The 19489-nt window shown below is 40.2% G+C and overlaps 1 protein-coding gene across 1 annotated transcript in view; it reads left to right on the top strand.

The window, feature by feature from the left end:
- csf1ra (colony stimulating factor 1 receptor, a) overlaps positions 1-19489 on the top strand; it is a 60937-nt gene that overhangs the window by 14153 nt on the left and 27295 nt on the right. The window contains exons 3-9 of the mRNA XM_062045953.1: positions 6984-7271; positions 7344-7631; positions 7713-7849; positions 12889-13054; positions 13122-13323; positions 17142-17257; positions 17336-17447. Coding sequence (XP_061901937.1) covers positions 6984-7271; positions 7344-7631; positions 7713-7849; positions 12889-13054; positions 13122-13323; positions 17142-17257; positions 17336-17447 — 1309 coding nt within the window. The remainder of the gene's footprint in view (positions 1-6983; positions 7272-7343; positions 7632-7712; positions 7850-12888; positions 13055-13121; positions 13324-17141; positions 17258-17335; positions 17448-19489) is intronic.

The raw sequence follows: 19489 nt of genomic DNA, 5'->3' as shown, positions 1-19489 counted from the left end.
TACTGGTTTAGCCTATAAAAAATCCTTTGTCTCATACATCATTACACTGTACAACTCCTCTTTGGGGGGCTAGGATGACAGGGAATGCAAAACAATAACAGTGCAATACTTTTTTATATCATGGTCGTTAATGCCTAGTTTCTCTTTTAATAGAATCTATTTTGTTTCCATTTATACCCTTATTAGTTACTGTTTACTTTTTAGTTCTTCTTCCTGAGGGAACTCTCCTGAAGGAATCAATAACGTTTTATCTGTCTATCTATCTATCTAACCCGAGCACAATTCATGACGTCATGGTCATCTTGCAGACAGTTATTTCCATTTAGTTTTATTCTCTATTTGTAATTCTACATGCACCAATGTCACATAAAAATTTGCTTTCTTTGTTATTTATTTACATTATTATTTCTGGTTTACTTGCTGTCTGTTTACTTAAGTTCTCATATTTTGGTCTGTCTTCCTTCTGATTAGAATTTGTTTAACGCTTCTCTACGTTTTGTTTTGACAATGGCGCTGAGTGGCTCTTATCTGTACTTCTTCAGACTCTATGTTTCACAGATGCCCTTAGATGTATTAGAATATAAATTAAACTTTTATTTTATTGTGTGTTTATTCCTAAAAAAAAATTAAAATGTCAATGTATGATCAATTTATCTTTCTCAAATTTAAATTCAATATTATTAATTTATTTGTTGTATAACTATTAATTCAAAGTTACAATGTGTCCTAATCTATGATGTTCGTGCGTGTGTGTTTGTCTCAACTTCCACACAGAAACTGGATGGATCAGATAAGCAACAAGGCTGTACCAAAAAAAAAGTATACTAGACATATAAATGAATGATGAATTAAACAATGTTTCAATGTCCCACAATCCGTATTTATTGATTGATATTTAAACGTGTAATTTTCCATATATCTATTATTTTACTGGACTTAGCAAGCACCTACTACTAGCACACTCTACAGACCGAGAATAACTGTTCAACCACACTTAGTAATGCCAAGCTAGATGCTAACTTAGCCTTACTATGCCTCAGTAAGCAAACTTTTGCTAACACAATGCTAACCTAGCTCAATGCTATCAGTGTCACTCCTCTTCGAACCAATGCCTCACGCAGCTGTCACTCACACAGCCTCGTCACACGCACACACTCTTATCTCAAAATGTCTCCCAGCTGAGACTATATGCGTCACACAGTCACTCACACACAGAGAATTTACCAGCACAGTTAAAAGTAAATGCAATAGACAACTACTTTTCTCATCCAGAAGCACAGCTGTATCATATCAGAACCTTAATAATAAGAACAACATTTATCATTCACTCTTAGATGGACAAATAGTCAAGTTTAAGGAGGGTATTCTGGACTTCCCTGCTTAGGCTGCTGCCCCCGCGATCCAACCTCCGAGAGCGGAATAAGATAATTAAATGGATAGATCATACACTCATATGTTTTCTGTACATAAACTTTGTCTACTTTCTCACACGCACACACATTTTAGACAATTTCCAAACTTTTACAGATAGCGGGGCTGTGAAAAAAGCGTGAGGGGAGGTTGCAAGAGGGGGGGGGGAAAGGAAGGGGGGGATTAAACCAGACAAGAAACCAGGTGCTACACAAAAGTTATTAAAATACGCAGATATATATATATATAAATTAAAAAAACACACACATTTTTATCCCACAAACCACTCCCCCCTGGTCCGGACCAATATAAACAACTAATGCACGCGTGCTTTTGTGGAATCGGCCGTCTCATATCACAAACACAGGTCCCATCATTACTCATACAACGGCGATTAACCCGTTCCAGCGGAGCAGCTCCTGGTTTTACTCCCTGACCAATACACGGCAACAGCATAAAAGCACCATAGAGTCACTGATAATCACCCAATGCTCTACAGTCATCATGTTTTGGTCAGTTCCATACAGTTTCACCAAAGCTTCACCAAAGCTCCACCAAAGCTCTACCATATGCAGCCCGATCAATATCCATCTATACTGCAGCCAATTAAACAGAACGTCGTGACAAATACAGCTCAGTTGATCTCCTTTACCGGAGTCACCAAACGGTCACCCAAAATGAGGCTTTTCCACCGCTGCAGTTTCCACATAGAGAGATATGTCGCACATTCATAGACTTCATAAATTTGTATGGGCCAAATGTGCCACCAGTTAGCAAAACCCTGCCTTAAATTTAGCTGTATCCAACTCTGGCTAATTCTGATGCACTTGCAGAAAGAAGCATCCTCTGCCAGCAACGACAGAGGATGAAGAGGTTAAGAGAAATTTTTCGTCTCACATAGTCTATGCTTCTACACTCCAAACCACCAAAATTCTATCAACAATCTCCTGATGTTAAAAACAAGAAATCACAAGTTTTCAACAAACACACAGACAAATGATCACATATAAAACAACTCAATCCAACCATAATTTACCCCAGTCCAGGTTGTTTTTGGAGAACCTGACTAAACCTATCTTTTATCAAAATAGATTCAGCAATTAGTCTTATCGATCTGGCTCTCTCCAGGCAGAAAATGTTTACACTTTAAGCAAAACGCTTACCTTGTATTAGATGCGCGCGTGCAGCACACTGTCTGCCTGACAGAGAGAGCGGGAGCGGCTGTCGACCTGTAGCTTCTAAACCATCCTGTTCGTGACGCCAATTTGTGTAGTGGATTGTCCGAAGCTTAAACAGGCAACAAAAGTAGTTTAGTACAACAAATTTATTTACCCATTATCAGAAGTGCAGGTTGAATTAAGTTGTCCGTGCAAGCAGACACAATGTACTCCAGAGCACACAAGACACACACAAGCCAAAATCACCCCCCAGTTCCGGTCTTCTGCCATTCATTTATATGTCTGTTGTGCGTCATCGTTCCTTATCAAATGCGTCAATGTCTTGTTTTGCTTTTCCTATCTGTTCCATAACAACTCGAATTCTGTAGACAGTCAACACATTCCATAGACAGGTTGGCACGACTCAATATTCACTTTTGTCCCACAACTGGTCCATTCAATGGCACAAAAATACAAGAGTATTGAAAATGAGCGGACATTCTTAAAAGACAAGAAATATAGGTCAAAAGGTCAGAAATTCTACTACAATGACACTATTAAACAAACAGAAGAAGTCTGCCACTAATGTTATAGAGCAGAAGTGTCAAAGTGGTTTTCACCGAGAGCCACATCGCAGTTATGTTTGGCCCCAGAGGGCCGCTTCTAACAGTGAATACTATTATTACACCATTTTTCTATGCATTTTATTAGTAGATTTTTTTAAACTAAAATGTAAGTTGCAAAATTTAGTGTATACTACAGGGTTTCCCACACATTTATTTATTTGTGGCGGCCCGTCACGAAAGAATTACGTCCGCCACAAATAAAACTTTTTTTTTTTTTTAAATAAAAAAAATTTTGTTTTGTTGTTTTGTTGTTGTCCTGTCCAGCTTCTCAGGCAAATCATATAGTTGATGTAGATGCCCATATAGGCTGTTCACATTTACTTTACAAAAGAGAAGTGTAGGATACTTCTGTTGTTGCCTTATTTGTATTTGACTTTATTAAATGTATTTCTATTAGAAACACAACATGTGTATATAACAAAGGGTGCAAAGTCTGCAGGCAGTAGGAAACACATGGTTAAGTGTAGGGAGTAAAACTGATGGCAGTCTAAAGTTCAAGATTTTTGGAGCTCTTTGTTCAGTGGATCAGATGTTTGATGAAGCTCTGTGTCTATCTACCACCACTACTGTTTTCTGTTTATTTGTTACTGACTGTGGCAGGACACCTCTGCCTCTGTTTCACTTTATGTTGCTGGTAAATAATATGCTTGTAGTAGTAGGCTAAAGTTAAATTATTTAGTATGCACTAATTTAAAGGGGCAGAGCTTTAAGAGACATTTTAGCTTTTATATTTTATAAGATATATTTTTTGTAAGAACCACAATTAATACATACATTTCAGTGAATAACTTATTGTTCAAATCTGTATATAAATATGTACATAAAGTGTTGTAATTATATTCTAAAATGGATGGACATTTAAAACAAAACTGTTATTATTAATTAGTAAGTATACATTTTTTTAGCCTTTTTAGAGAAAATCAAATCATTGTAGTAAATTATGCAAATTACTCGATGATGTCATGGTGACCACGCCCATAACCACGCCCCCACCGCCACAGGTATCTTGGCAGTTTATGGGAAACACTGTACTGCTATAAATGGAAAAACACTACTGCTGTTTTTATGGTTGCCAGAATTTTACTGTGAATTTTACATTTGTTTTTTTACTGTAAATTAAAAAAACTGCAATTTTACAGTAAAAGTTTGGCACCTGTGCTACCAGATTTTTATTTTATTTTTATTTTTTTTTTACCTCAAATCAACAACTATAGATTTTTCGGTGTATTACTGTAAATGCCAAAACGACACAACAGTTTATTACAGTAAAAAAGTACATTTGTTTTCATTTAGAGAAAAATGCTGTAAAAACCACAGTAAATTTCATAATTTTACCATGAAATCTATTGCTACTTTTACATTGCACAATTTGATGGATAACTTGCTTTGAAATCATTAATATTATTATTATTATTTATTTCTATTTAAAAATTGGGTTTGATAATATTTTTTTGCATAATTAGACAATATTTAACTGTTACAGATTACTAAATAATGTGATAATTTTTACAACAGAGTCCTTTGCTCAATGCCTTTTTAGGTCCCTTAAAAGCCACCATACTCACGGAGCCTCGGAGGCTCAGGCTAAGCTAACAACATCTAGTGAATGAGCCTGCGATTTTTTTCACAGGCCCACGTTTTACAAATTGATACTGTTTGTTTGAAATATGTTCCAAAATACTGCCCCAATCTACTGTCAGTAAAAAATATTACCTCTTAAATTAGATTTAAAAGAGCAAAGACTGTACTGCTAATGTAAGAGTGATGTGAACTTGACTCGCTATTTAATGAGACAAGGACTCAGAAAGTAAAGTGTCCTTTGTCCCTTAAAGGCTACTGTACTCAAGGTCAGAGACTAAGCTAATAACCACCATCAATTTGCAATGTGTTATTTTATTATTTTAGTGACGCTATTTTCATCTGTCTAAGGCAGTGGTGTCAATGTCAAGGCCCGCGGGGCCGGATCTGGCGAATAAATGATCTATGGCCCTCGGGATGATATTTCATTAGTATTAGAAGCGGCCCGCAGGCCACAGCCGCCTGCTGCTGTTTTGTACGCACCAATACTCCATCAGTGTTGGCGCTAGGAATTTTCAAAATGGGGTCTGTTACGTTGACCAGCTCTTCCTCCCAGGGAATTTAAGTTGCTGGTCACTCCCAAGTTCTTTCTATGGCACATAAGCTGAAGTTTAAATTGATCACCAGGCAATAGTTGGTATTTTGTGGTTTATTGTCAAATATTTGACAATAATGAGACCAGCCTTGCATAACCCATTCAGATGCGTGGTCTGCCTCTGCTTCCCCCTCCCCGTTCTCTCCTACCTCGTTGTTTTGTCTACCCTTTGCATTCCAAAGCTTCAAGGCCTACTCACGGTCAAACTTTTGCTTTGCAGACTGAATTGGAAAAACACTAGCTGTTTTGTAATATGTCTATGGAAGTAAAGAAGTAACACTTAAATATGGATATATGTAAAAAAATCTGGTTCCGTCAGGTCCCAGGGACCCCATCAAGTCATAAAAATGGGGTCCCACAGTAAATTTTTGGGGTGCCACTTTTTGGTAACCGTTTTGAAAACAAAGGATAAATACCATACCATACCATACCAACTTTATTTATAAAGCCCTTTAAAAACAACCATAGTTGAAGAACAAAGGGCTGTACACCACAAAGAAATAGAGGCAAAGGACAGACTAAAAAATAACATTTAAAACAGAAATAAAATAAACATTGAAAAAGCAAATACTAATTACCCTAAGAACAATTTGTTAGATAAAAAGCAGTTAAAAAAAGTTTAAAAAAACCAGTTCAAAGTCTCATGCTGGGTTAGAAGCTAGTGAATAAAATGGGTTTTAAGAAGGGTCTTAAAAATAGCCAAAGAAGGGGCCTGTCTCACATGGAGAAGGAGATCGTTCCAGAGTTTAGGACCCGCAACAGAGAATGTATGCATGATCCTGTTATATCTCACATTCTATATTGTGTTTTGGAAAAAGGTTGTCATAAACATTACTTAATTCATTTTAAAAAATAATACAAAAGAAAACACATTTTTATGCATATGTACATTTACTCAGTTATAAACATTCATTCACTTTCTTCTTTCCTTCATGCATCTAAACTTTACCGCTGCCGGTATTTTTTTCTATATTTTCATTGTAATGTTTTCAGAATGTGTTTGTTCTATTTTTGGCCAAAGTAAGACAAAGAAAACAATCTGAAGCTGTCTTTATTTTTTAGTTTTAATGCCATGATTTTAATAGTCCGGCCCGCGTGTGCACAGATTTTCCTCCATGCGGCCCCTGAGCTCAAATAAGTTTGACACCCCTGGTCTAAGGATTATGGGTGAAAAATAGCGGTTTGGCTAACCCTGGTATACTGGCAGAAATGTTTATTAATATGCAAAGTACCTGTAAGAAATCAATTAAACACACAAATTAGCTTTCAGATGTGTATTAAAAATGGATGTGGTAGTAATGCATCTACAAACCCCGTTTCCATAAGAGTTGGGAAATGGTGTTAGATGTAAATATAAACAGAATACAATGATTTGCAAATCCTTTTCAAGCCATATTCAGTTGAATATGCTACAAAGACAACATATTTCATGTTCAAACTGATAAACTTTTTTTTTTTTGGAAATAATAATGAACTTAGAATTTGTAAATGAAATATAGAACCCCTGTAAGGACATAGTTATGAAACACATCATTACTGCAAAGTCATGATGTTGTATCACAACAGGAGTTGGTTCATTAAAGTTACTTAAGCATGTCCAATCTTGCCCTTACCCAGTTCAGTGGCGGCGTCCCGTGATCAAGTTCAACTCAAAGATGTTGTCTGGTCCTGAAGTGGTGGTCAAACCTGGCACCCCGCTGGATTTGAGGTGTGAGGGTGACGGGCCTGTGAACTGGCAACCCAGGCTGGCCAAACACAGACGTTTCGTGTCCAGGGGGTTGGGCCGCGTCCGCACTTTGAAGGTGGAGCGTCCCTCGGCCGAATTCACAGGAACCTACAAGTGTTACTACACAGACGGACCACAGCTTCGTAATCTGACCTCTTCGCTTCACGTGTATGTCAAAGGTGAGCTCGGGCACGTGAGCCACACCTTCCAGACAAGTGGGTGTCAGTAAATGATTCATGTTTCTACATCAGATCCCAGCCGTGTGTTCTGGACTAGCAGCACCACTCTAAGGGTTGTGAAAAAAGAGGGTGAGGGTTTCATGCTGCCCTGCCTCCTGACCGACCCGGACGCCACAGACCTGAGTCTCCGCATGGACAACGGCACCACGGTGCCCCCTGGGATGAATTTCACCGTCTACCGGCACCGTGGTGTTCTTATCCACAGCCTCCACCCCCGCTTCAATGCTGACTATGTGTGCACGGCCAAAGTCAACGGGGTGGAGCGCACCTCCAGAGCCTTCTCCATCAACGTCATCCAGAGTGAGACCACCAACCAAACTCAACTCTTAGCAACATTTTTGTTTTACTTTTGACAAATTCTATGGTTTCACCCCGCTCTAGAGCTACGCTTCCCGCCGTATGTCTTCTTGGATTTGGATGAATACATCCGCATCGCTGGGGAGAAGCTGAAGATCCGCTGCACGACACACAATCCTAACTTCAACTACAACGTCACCTGGCTATACACCACCAAATCAGTAAGTATGAACTGGTGTTGTCCCGATACAAATATTTCGGCACCGGTAAAAAAAAATTCTCACGATACATTAAAGGCCTACTGAAAGCCACTACTAGCGACCACGCAGTCTGATAGTTTATATATCAATGATGAAATCTTAACATTGCAACACATGCCAATACGGCCGGGTTAACTTATAAAGTGACATTTTACATTTCCCGCTAAACTTCCGGTTGAAAACGCCTTTGGATGATGACGTATGCGCGTGACGTAGCCAGTGAAACAGAAGTATCGGTAGCCCATTGAAGCCAATACAAAATAGCTCTGTTTTCATCTCATAATTCCACAGTATTCTGGACATCTGTGTTGGTGAATCTGTTGCAATTTGTTTAATGAACAATGGAGACTGCAAAGAAGAAAGTTGTAGGTGGGATCGGTGTATTAGCGGCTGGCTGTAGCAACACAAGCAGGAGGACTTACTTGGATAGCAGACGCGCTAGCCGATGCTAGCCGCCAACCGCATCTGTGATCTGGTGAAGTCCTTCGTCGCGCCGTCGATCGCTGGAACGCAGGTGAGCACGGGTGTTGATGAGCAGATGAGGGCTGGCTGGCGTAGGTGGAGCGCTAATGTTTTTATCATAGCTCTATGAGGTCCGGTTGCTAAGTTAGCTTCAGCGTCGTTAGCAACAGCATTGTTAAGCTTTGCCAGGCTGAGAATTATTAACCGTGTAGTTACATGTCCATGGTTTAATAGTATTGTTGATCTTCTGTCTATCCTTCCAGTCAGGGATTTATTTATTTTGTTTCTATCTGCATTTGAGCCAGATGCTATCACGTTAGCTCCGTAGCTAAAGAGCTTCGCCGATGTATTGTCGTGGAGATAAAAGTCACTGTGAATGTCCATTTGGCGTTCTCGACTCTCATTTTCAAGAGGATATAGTATCCCAGGTGGTTTAAAATACAAATCCGTGATCCACAATAGAAAAAGGAGAGAGTGTGGAATCCAATGAGCCAGCTTGTACCTAAGTTACGGTCAGGGCGAAAAAAGATATGTCTTGCACTGCATTCTAGTCCTTCACTCTAACGTTCCTCATCCACAAATCTTTCATCCTCGCTCAAATTAATGGGGTAATCGTCGCTTTCTCGGTCCGAATCTCTCTAGCTGCGTTGAAAACAATAGGAAAATATGAGGAGGCGAACAACTGACTACGTCACGCTACTTCCGGTACAGGCAAGGCTTTTTTTTATCAGAGACCAAAAGTTGCGAACTTTATCGCCGTTGTTCTCTACTAAATCCTTTCAGCAAAAATATGGCAATATCGCGAAATGATCAAGTATGACACATAGAATGGATCTGCTATCCCCGTTTAAATAAAAAAATGTCATTTCAGTAGGCCTTTAAACATATGTTTCTTATTGCCATTTTGTCCCTAAATAAAATAGTGAACATACAAGACAATTAGGGCTGCAACAACTAATCGATTAAATCGATTAAAATCGATTATAAAATTAGTTGGCGATTAATTTAGTCATCGATTCGTTGGATCTATGCTATGAGCATGCGCAGAGGCAATTTTATTTTATTTTTTTAAAATTGTTATTATTATTTTTTTATTATTATTTTTTTAATAAACCTTTATTTATAAACTGCAACATGTACAAACAGCTGAGAAACAATAATCAAAATAAGTATGGTGCCAGTATGCTGGTTTTTTTCAATAAAATACTGGAAAGGATAGAAATGTAGTTTGTCTCTTTTATCCAATTATTAATCGAAGTAATAATCGACAGATTAATCGATTATAAAATTAATCGTTAGTTGCAGCCCTAAAGACAACTTTTCTTTTATTAGTAGGTAAGCAAACAAAGGCTCCTAATTAGTCTGCTGACAACATATTGTGTCATTTTCGATTCTATTATTTTGTCAACATTATAAAGGACAAACTGTAAAAATGGATTATTAATCTACTTGTTCATTTACTTTTAATATCTGCTTATTTTCCCTTTCAACATGTTCTATCTACACTTCTGTTAAAATGTAATAATCACTTACCGTATTTTTTGGAGTTGCAGTTGTTTTCATAGTTTGGCCGGGGGTGCGACTTATACTCAGGAGCGACTTATGTGTGAAATTATTAACACATTAGCGTCAAATATCAAATAATATTATTGATGTCATTGACGTAAGAGACTAGACGTATAAGATTTCATGGGATTTAGCGATTAGGAGTGACAGATTGTTTGGTAAACGTATAGCATGTTCTATATGTTATAGTTATTTGAATGACTCTTACCATAATATGTTACGTTAACATACTGTAGTGGATTGTCCGAAGCTTAAGCAGGCAACAAAAGTAGTTTAGTACAACAAATTTATTTACCCATTATCAGAAGTGCAGGTTGAATTGAGTTGGTCGTGCAGACAAACCACAAGTTACTCCGGAGCCAACAAGACACACACAAGCCAAAATCACTCCCGAGTTCCAGTCTTCTGCCATTTTTTATATGTCTGTTGTGCGTCATCGTTCCTTATCGAGTGCGTCAGTGTCTTGTTTTGCTTTTCCTATCTGTTCCATAACAACTCGAATCCTTTAGACCACATATGTCAGAGTCAAGGCCCGCGGGCCATATCCGGCCCGCGAGAAGGTTTTTTACGGCCCTTGGGATGATCTTGATTTATTATTAGAACCGGCCCGCAGACCGCAGATCTTTTTTTTTTTTTTTTTTTTTTTTTAGACCGCAGATCTTTTACACGCACCAAGCGGATGCCGGTCCAAGGTTCCGAAAGGGGGCGAGCGGCCCGCCGGGACGCGCCTGCCGGCCGAAGGGCTGCAGCCCGGCCGTCAGTCGCGGAGCCCGCCGTGCCACGCGCGCCAAGGGGGCGGGCCGAAACCCGGCCCCGAGGCCCTGAGACTTCTGCTTTGTTTCCCCAAACCGCGCGTCACCGCCGGGCCCGCACCACCGTCGGGCTGCAGCCCGAGCGTCGGTGGCGGAACCCGTCATGTTCCGCGCGCGCCAAGCGGAGCGGGGGGGTCAAGCGGGCCGAAACCCGCAGGCCACCCCCTCACCACGAGGCCCTGAGACTTCTGCGTTCGACCCCTACGCGCGGCCCGTCGGGACGCGCCCGCCGTCAAGCCACGAGGGCCAGCCGTCGGGTCGCGGAGCCCGCCGTGCCACGCGCGCCAAGGGGCGGGCCGAAACCAGCGGGGGGTTTCGGGCACCCAACTCGCCTCCCTCCCACGGAGGGAGGAGGGGGGTTTAATGTGAACATTACTGTGCAATCACATATTTAGAGTTTTTACTCAATTCAAGTTTAAAAGTTAAAGTTTAATATTTGTTTTCACTGCATGTTACTTCTCCTTAAACAAAGTGTTGTTTTTGATTTATAGATTTTTGCACTTTATTTTATTGTATTTCAATTTAATTATATTTTAAAAATATTTCAGTTGAGTGGATGATAGAAAATTGCTATTATTGTTTTTTTCTTTGAAGTAAATTTAGCCCACTTTTGCTAAAATAGAAAATATAGGCTACTGATGGTGCCTTGAATACCGGTTTCTTTCATTTAATGTTCATGTTATGGGGATTTTTATATAAAGGAAATTTGTCTTTTGTGTCTGTTGAAAATTAAAGATTACTGACAGAGCCATAAGAAAATATTGCTTTATTTATTTGATCATATTGGAATATATTTGTTAGGTTTTCAGTAGGTTCAATTAGGTTCACTAGACTATATGCGTCATTTAAAAATTTTTCAATGAACATTCGAACAGTCCGGCCCTCGGCTTGTAGCTAAATTTTTTATTTGGCCCTCCGTCCATTTGACTTTGACACCCCTGCTTTAGACAGTCAACACATTCTGTAGACAGGTTGGCACAACTTAATATTCACTTTTGTCCCACAACTGGTCCATTCAATGGCACAAAAATACAAGAGTATTGAAAATGAGCGGACATTCTTAAAAGACAAGAAATATAGGTCAAAAGGTCAGAAATTCTACTACAATACCAGTTGGTTATTTATGCCTCATATAACGTACACTTATTCAGCCTGTTGTTCACTATTCTTTAGACATTTTAAATTGCCTTTCAAATGTCTATTCTTGCTGTTGGCTTTTATCAAATACATTTCCCCAAAAAATGCGACTTATACTCCAGTGCGACTTATAGATGTTTTTTTCCTTCCTTATCATGCATTATTGGCCGGTGAGACTTATACTGCGGAGCGACTTACCGAAAAATACGGTATTCTTCTGTTGTTTGGATGCTGTGCATTATTTTTGGATGATACCACAAAATTTGGGTATCAATCCGATACCAAGTCATTAAGGGATCATACATTGGTCATATTCAAAGTCCTCATGTGTCCAGGGACATATTTCCTGAGTTTATAAGCATAATATACATTTTTAAAAAATGAAAAAAGATTTTGTGATGCTAAAAAATATCGACGTAATCATAGTAGTATCGACTAGATACGCTCCTGTACTTGGTATCATTACAGTGGATGTCAGGTGTAGATCCACCCATGGCGTTTGTTTACATTGTGACGCAGGTGAGCTACGGTGTGTGGTGAAGCATGTTTAGATATTCCTCGTCCTGCAGGGATGATACTTGTAAGAAACTTCCTTTTTTGTTGCCATGGAGACAAGGATTAGTGATTTAGAAGTAGCTAAAACACGGCAAACTGCGGTAGGACTTTAGCCGCTAGCTGGCTAGCCATGTCTTAAAGCACCTCTTCCTGAGGGCGTTTCAGTGTTACAGCTTCTTCTTTATTGTTAGTTTTTAAGCCAAAATGTGTCCATTCTCCATTTTCTGTCTACACACTGTGTCTGCTTGTAAGTACTCTGTGATTGTGCGCTGCCGAACATGCTCTTCTGCTCGTAAAACCAGCTCGGGAGGCTGGGGGACTTTTTAGAGGCGGTACATTACCGAATGATTGATTAGTATCGCGGTACTATACTAGTACTGGTATACCGTACAACCCAAGTATGAGCCATTCTTCCTTGTTCATTCTTGACTTGGACAACAACCCTCAACTCTTCTTTGTTGTCTCCAGAAAGCCACCATAGAGGAGAGTGCGCGCTCCAGTGGCGAAAACCGCCTGGACATCGAGAGCATCTTCACCATCCCTGCTGTGGACCTGGCAGACACAGGCAACGTTACCTGCGTCGGCACCAACGAAGCCGGCGTGAACAGTTCCACCACGTACTTGCTGGTTGTAGGTAAGCTGCAGTCTGACAGGACTTCGGTTAAGAAGTCGGCGCTGATTGGTACGCGTGCTCTACGCAGACAAGCCGTACATCCGACTGCTGCCGCAGTTGTCGCCGAAGCTGGCCCACAGAGGTCTCTCCATCGAGGTTAACGAGGGAGAAGATCTGGAGCTCACCGTGCTCATTGAGGCATACCCCCAAATTTTGGAGCACAGCTGGAAAACGCCAACATCTCCCAGCGTGTCCACACAGGAGAACACGCTCATCAGATACAACAACAGGTTATATATCTTTTTTTTACTTCCCAATGTACAAAACCCAAAACCGGTGAAGTTGTCACGTTGTGTAAATGGTAAATAAAAACAGAATACAATAATTTGCAAATCCTTTTCAACTTATATTCAATGGAATAGACTGCAAAGACAAGATATTTCATGTTCAAACTGAGAAACACATGTTTTTTTTTTGCAAGTAATCCATAACTTGGAATTTAATGGCAGCAACACATTGCAAAAAAGTTGGCACAGGGGCATTTTTACCACCGTGTTACATGGCCTTTCCTTTTAACAACACTCAGTAAAGGTTTGGGAAGTGAGGAGACACATTTTTGAAGTGGAATTCTTTCCCATTCTTGCTTGATGTACAGCTTAAGTTGTTCAACAGTCCGGGGGTCTCCCTTCTGCTATTGCAGGTGCCACACATTTTCAATGGGAGACAGGTCTGGACTACAGGCAGGCCAGTCTAGTACCCGCACTCTTTTACTATGAAGCCACGTTGATGTAACACGTGGCTTGGCATTGTCTTGCTGAAATAAGCAGGGGCGTCCATGGTAACGTTGCTTGGATGGCAACATATGTTGCTCCAAAAACTGTATGTACCTTTCAGCATTAATGGTGCCTTCACAGATGTGTAAGTTACCCATGTCTTGGGCACTAATACACCCCCATACCATCACACATGCTGGCTTTTACACTTTGCCCCTATAACAGTCTGGATAATTATTTCCCTCTTTGGTCCGGAGGACACAACGTTTCCAAAAACCACTGAACACTTTTCCACTTTGCAACAGTCCATCTTAGATGAGCTCTGGCCCAGCGAAGCCGGCGGCGTTTCTGGGTGTTGTTGATAAATGGCTTTTGCTTTGCATAGTAGAGTTTTAATTTGCACTTACAGATGTAGCGACCAATTGTAGTTACTGACAGGGGTTTTCTGAAGTGTTCCTGAGCCCATGTGGTGATATCCTTTACACACTGATGTCGGTTTTTGATGCAGTACCGCCTGAGGGATTGAAGGACACGGGCATTCAATGTTACGTGCAGTGAATTCTCCATATTCTCTGAACCTTTTGAGGATATTACGAACTGTAGATGGTGAAATCCCTAAATTCCTTGCAATAGCTCGGTGAGAAATGTTGTTCTTAAACTGTTCAACAATTTGCTCAGGCATTTGTTGACAAAGTGGTGACCCTCGCCCCATCCTTGTTTGTGAATGACTGAGCATTTCATGGAAGCTGCTTAAGACCAAGGAGCTGGTCATTGACTTTGGGAGGTCGAGTCCAAGGTCATAACCTATTGTGATCGAGGGAGTGGAGGTACAGACCGTGGACTCATTCAAGTACCTCAGGGTGTGGGTGGACTATAAGCTGGACTGGACTGTTAACACGGACCACTTGTACAGGAAAGGACAGAGCAGGCTGTACTTCCTGAGGAGGCTGCACTCCTTCAACATCTGTAAAAAACTCTTGTGGATGTACTACCAGTCTGTGGTTGCCAGTGTTCTGTACTACATGGTAGTGTGCTGGGGGGGGGGGGGGGGGGGGAGGGCAGTACATCTAAGAAGGAAAGCTCCAGACTGGAGAAACTGATCAGGCGGGCCGGTTCTACGATGGGAATAAAACTGGACTCACGGGTGACGGTGGCAGAGAAGAGGACTGTGGGAAAACTAGTGAGCATCCTGGATGATGCCAGTCACCCTCTGCATACCATTGTCAGTAGCCAGAGGAGCCTGTTCAGTGCTAGACTGCTTCATCCCATGTGCTGGACTAATAGACTCAAAAACTCCTTTGTCCCACACGCCATTAGACTGTACAACTCCTCCCTAGGGGGGGTACTAGGATGACAGGGGATGCAAAACAATAACAGTGCAATACTTTTTCATAACATGGTCACTACTGCCTAGTTTCTCTTGTTATATTCTTATTTCACTGTTATATTTTTATTCTCATTGTTGCTTTTTATTTTTATTCTATTGTAATATTTTTGTATTTTGTTTCCATTTATACCCCCATTATTTATTTATTACTTTTTAAATTCGATCTCAATTTTGTACACTGCTGCTGGAATTTTAATTTTAATTTTCCTGAGGGAACTCTCCTGAAGGAATCAATAAACTACTATCTATCTATCTATCTATCTTTCTATCTATCTATCTATCTATCTATCTATCTATCTATCTATCTATCTATCTATCTATCTATCTATCTATCTATCTATCTATCTATTTATACCCAAACATGGCACCCACCTGTTCCCAATTAGCTAATTTGCTAAAAATAACAGTTTCTCAGTTGGAATGTTAAAGGCCTACTGAAAGCCACTACTAGCGACCACGCAGTCTGATAGTTTATATATCAATGATGAAATCTTAACATTGCAACACATGCCAATACGGCCGGGTTAACTTATAAAGTGACATTTTAAATTTCCCGCTAAACTTCCGGTTGAAAAACTCCTTTGGATATGATTTATGCGCGTGACGTCACAAAATCCACGGAAGTGGTTGGACCCCATTGACCCGATACAAAAACCTCTTGTTTTCTTCGACAAAATTCCACAGTATTGTGGACATCTGTGTTGGTGAATCTTTTGCAATTTGTTTAATGAACAATGGAGGCTGCAAAGAAGAACGTTGTAGGTGGGATCGATCGGTGTATTAGCGGCTAAGTACAATACTTACAGCAACACAACAAGGACTACTTACTACGCCTAGCCGATGCTAGCCGCCAAACCCACGGATGAAGTCCTTCATCGCGCCGTCGATCGCTGGAACGCAGGTGAGCACGGCTGTTGATGAGCAGATGAGGGCTGGCTGGCGTAGGTGGAGCGCTAATGTTTTTATCATAGTTCTGTGAGGTCCGGTTGCTAAGTTGCTAAATTAGCCTTAGCGTCGTTAGCAACAGCATTGTTAAGCCTTACCAGGCTGAGAATTTTTAACCGTGTAGTTACATGTCCATGGTTTAATAGTATTGTTGATCTTCTGTCTATCCTTCCAGTCAGGGATTTATTTCTTTTGTTTCTATCTTCATTTGAGAACGATGCTAGCACGTTAGCTCAGTAGCTAAGTGTGGCACCGATGTATTGTCGTGGAGATAAAAGTCACTTTAAATGTCCATTTCGCGTTCTCAACTCTCATTTTCAAGAGGATATAGTATCCCAGGTGGTTTAAAATACAAATCCGTGATCCACAATAGAAAAAGGAGAGAGTGTGGAATCCAATGAGCCAGCTTGTACCTAAGTTACGGTCAGAGCGACAAAAGATACGTCCATCACTGCCTCTCTAGTCCTTCACTGTAACGTTCCTCATCTACGAATCTTTCATCCTCGCTCAAATTAATGGGGTAATCGTCGCTTTGTCGCTCCGAATCTCTCTCGCTCCATTGTAAACAACGGGGAATTGTGAGGAATACTAGCTCCTGTGACGTCACGCTACTTCCGCTACAGGCAAGGCTTTTTTTTATCAGCGAGCAAAAGTTGCGAACTTTATCGTCGATTTTCTTTACTAAATCCTTTCAGCAAAAATATGGCAATATCGCGAAATGATCAAGTATGACACATAGAATGGATCTGCTATTCCCGTTTAAATTTAAAAAAATCATTTCAGTAGGCCTTTAAGTATCTTGTCTTTGCAGTCTATTCAATAGAATATAAGTTGAAAAGGATTTGCAAATCATTGTATTCTGTTTTTATTTACCATTTACACAACGTGCCAACTTCACTGCTTTTGGGTTTTCTAATAAAGCTGGTTCTGTTTCAAACTGATGTTAGGTGTCTGACTTTCAAATTAGTCACAATGATATTCCTCTTTCTATTTTCCCCACCAGATACCACGCTACGCTGCAGCTGAAGAGAATGAACTCTCAGGAGCAAGGCCAGTACACCTTCTATGCCAGAAGCAACCTGACCAACGCCTCCGTCACGTTCCAAGTCCAGATGTATCGTAAGTATCCTTCACTTTCCTGCTCGCAATCCGGAACTGACGATGGTTTTCACGGTTTTCTTCTCCCCGCTCTGCCAGAGAGACCCGTCGCCATGGTGAGGTGGGAAAACGTGACCACTCTGACTTGCACATCCTTCGGCTATCCTGCCCCCAGAATCATCTGGTACCAGTGCTTTGGAATACGGCCCACGTGAGTCTCTGCCATGTGAAAGAAGAACCTTGTGTTCTCATGAGAGTTGAGGGGAGAGTTGTCACAATATGTCAGTGTGACTGGGCCGTGTGTACGTTGTGGAACCTCATTCCATGAAAACCTCCAGAGCAGTGCTGGCTATCGAGTTGTTAGCTCCGGATTTTAGCTTTGTAGCTAGCACACTTATGCCGGCGACCCAGGTCCGAGAGTCGTGCGGAACGGAAAGCAAGAACTGAATTACGTCGGATACACGTACAGTACTTTGAGCAAAAACAAATGAGCTGTAAATACAACAATTTATAGGTAATATTTATTTTATTTTAGATGTAAAACGTGTCATACAATCTGCTATATGTGCCTGGGTTGCCTTTTTTCTGGAGTATTTTCAACTTTTTTGCATTACTGCGTGGAAGGTCTTATAATAGGTACAATGACAGACTACTTCGAAAAACTCAATTACATTGTACTGATTTATACTGAGTAGGACACTCTTAGAATGTACACAAATTAAAAATCTGGGATTTACAGTATGAACTATAAAACATTGAATATTGATAGGATGGAAATATGTACACCAGGGGTCCCCAAACTACGGCCCGCAGGCCGGATCCGGCCCCCCAGCATCCAAAATCCGGCCCACAGAAGTCCCAAGTAACAATTTTTTTTAAAAAATCTTTCCTTTCTAATCCATTTTCTACCGCTTGTTACTCTTGGTGTCTCCTAGCCGCTCAGGCAAATCATATTGTCTAAAAATTAATTTTCCCATCGATAACGTGACAATGTTAAATGTTGATGAACATCAATGTTAATTGTGGCCTCTGTACCGAGAATGTCCTTGTGGCTTGTGCAGCCCTTTGAGACACTTGTGATTTAGGGCTGTATAAATAAACATTGATTGGTTGGTTGATTGATTGATGTTAAATGACAAAACTGATTATAAAGACAATGTATATATGTATATATATATATATATATATATATATATACACTACCGTTCAAAAGTTTGGGGTCACATGTAAATGTGGTTATTTTTGAAGGAAAAGCACTGTACTTTTCAATGAAGATAACTTTAAACTAGTCTTAACTTTACAGAAATACACTCTATACATTGCTAATGTGCTAAATGACTATTCTAGCTGCAAATGTCTGCTTTTTGGTGCAATATCTACATAGGTGTATAGAGGCCCATTTCCAGCAACTATCACTCCAGTGTTCTAATGGTACAATGTGTTTGCTCATTGGCTCAGAAGGCTAATTGATGATTAGAAAACCCTTGTGCAATCATGTTCACACATCTGAAAACACTTTAGCTCGTTACAGAAGCTACAAAACTGACCTTCCTTTGAGCAGATTGACTTTCTGGAGCATCACATTTGTGGGGTCAATTAAACGCTCAAAATGGCAATAAAAAGAGAACTTTCATCTGAAACTCCACAGTCTATTCTTGTTCTTAGAAATGAAGGCTATTCCACTAAATTGTTTGGGTGACCCCAAACTTTTGAACGGTAGTGTAAGTATATATATACAGTCTAGCCCCCGGCCAAATTTTTTTAACCCAATGCGGCTCTCGAGTCAAAAAGTTTGGGGACCTCTGATGTACACTGAACAAAATGATTGCATAAACTACAATACCGTATTTTTCGGAGTATAAGTCGCACCGGAGTATAAGTCGCACCGGACGAAAATGCCTAATAAGGAAGGAAAAAAACATATATAAGTCGCACTGGAGTATAAGTCGCATTTTTTGGGGTAAATGTATTTGATAAAAGCCAACAGCAAGAATAGACATTTGAAAGGCAATTTAAAATGTCTAAAGAATAGTGAACAACAGGCTGAATAAGTGTACGTTATATGAGGCATAAATAACCAACTGCTATGTTAACGTAACATATTATGGTAAGAGTCATTCAAATAACTATAACATATAGAACATGCTATACGTTTACCAAACAATCTGTCACTCCTAATCGCTAAATCCCATGAAATCTTATACGTCTAGTCTCTTACGTCAATGACATCAATAATATTATTTGATATTTGAC

The sequence above is a fragment of the Entelurus aequoreus genome, linkage group LG04 (assembly GCF_033978785.1).
Source record: "Entelurus aequoreus isolate RoL-2023_Sb linkage group LG04, RoL_Eaeq_v1.1, whole genome shotgun sequence".
NCBI lineage: Eukaryota > Metazoa > Chordata > Actinopteri > Syngnathiformes > Syngnathidae > Entelurus > Entelurus aequoreus.
The sequence above is the reverse complement of the archived record's forward strand: the minus strand, read 5'-3'. Positions and strand labels throughout refer to the sequence as shown.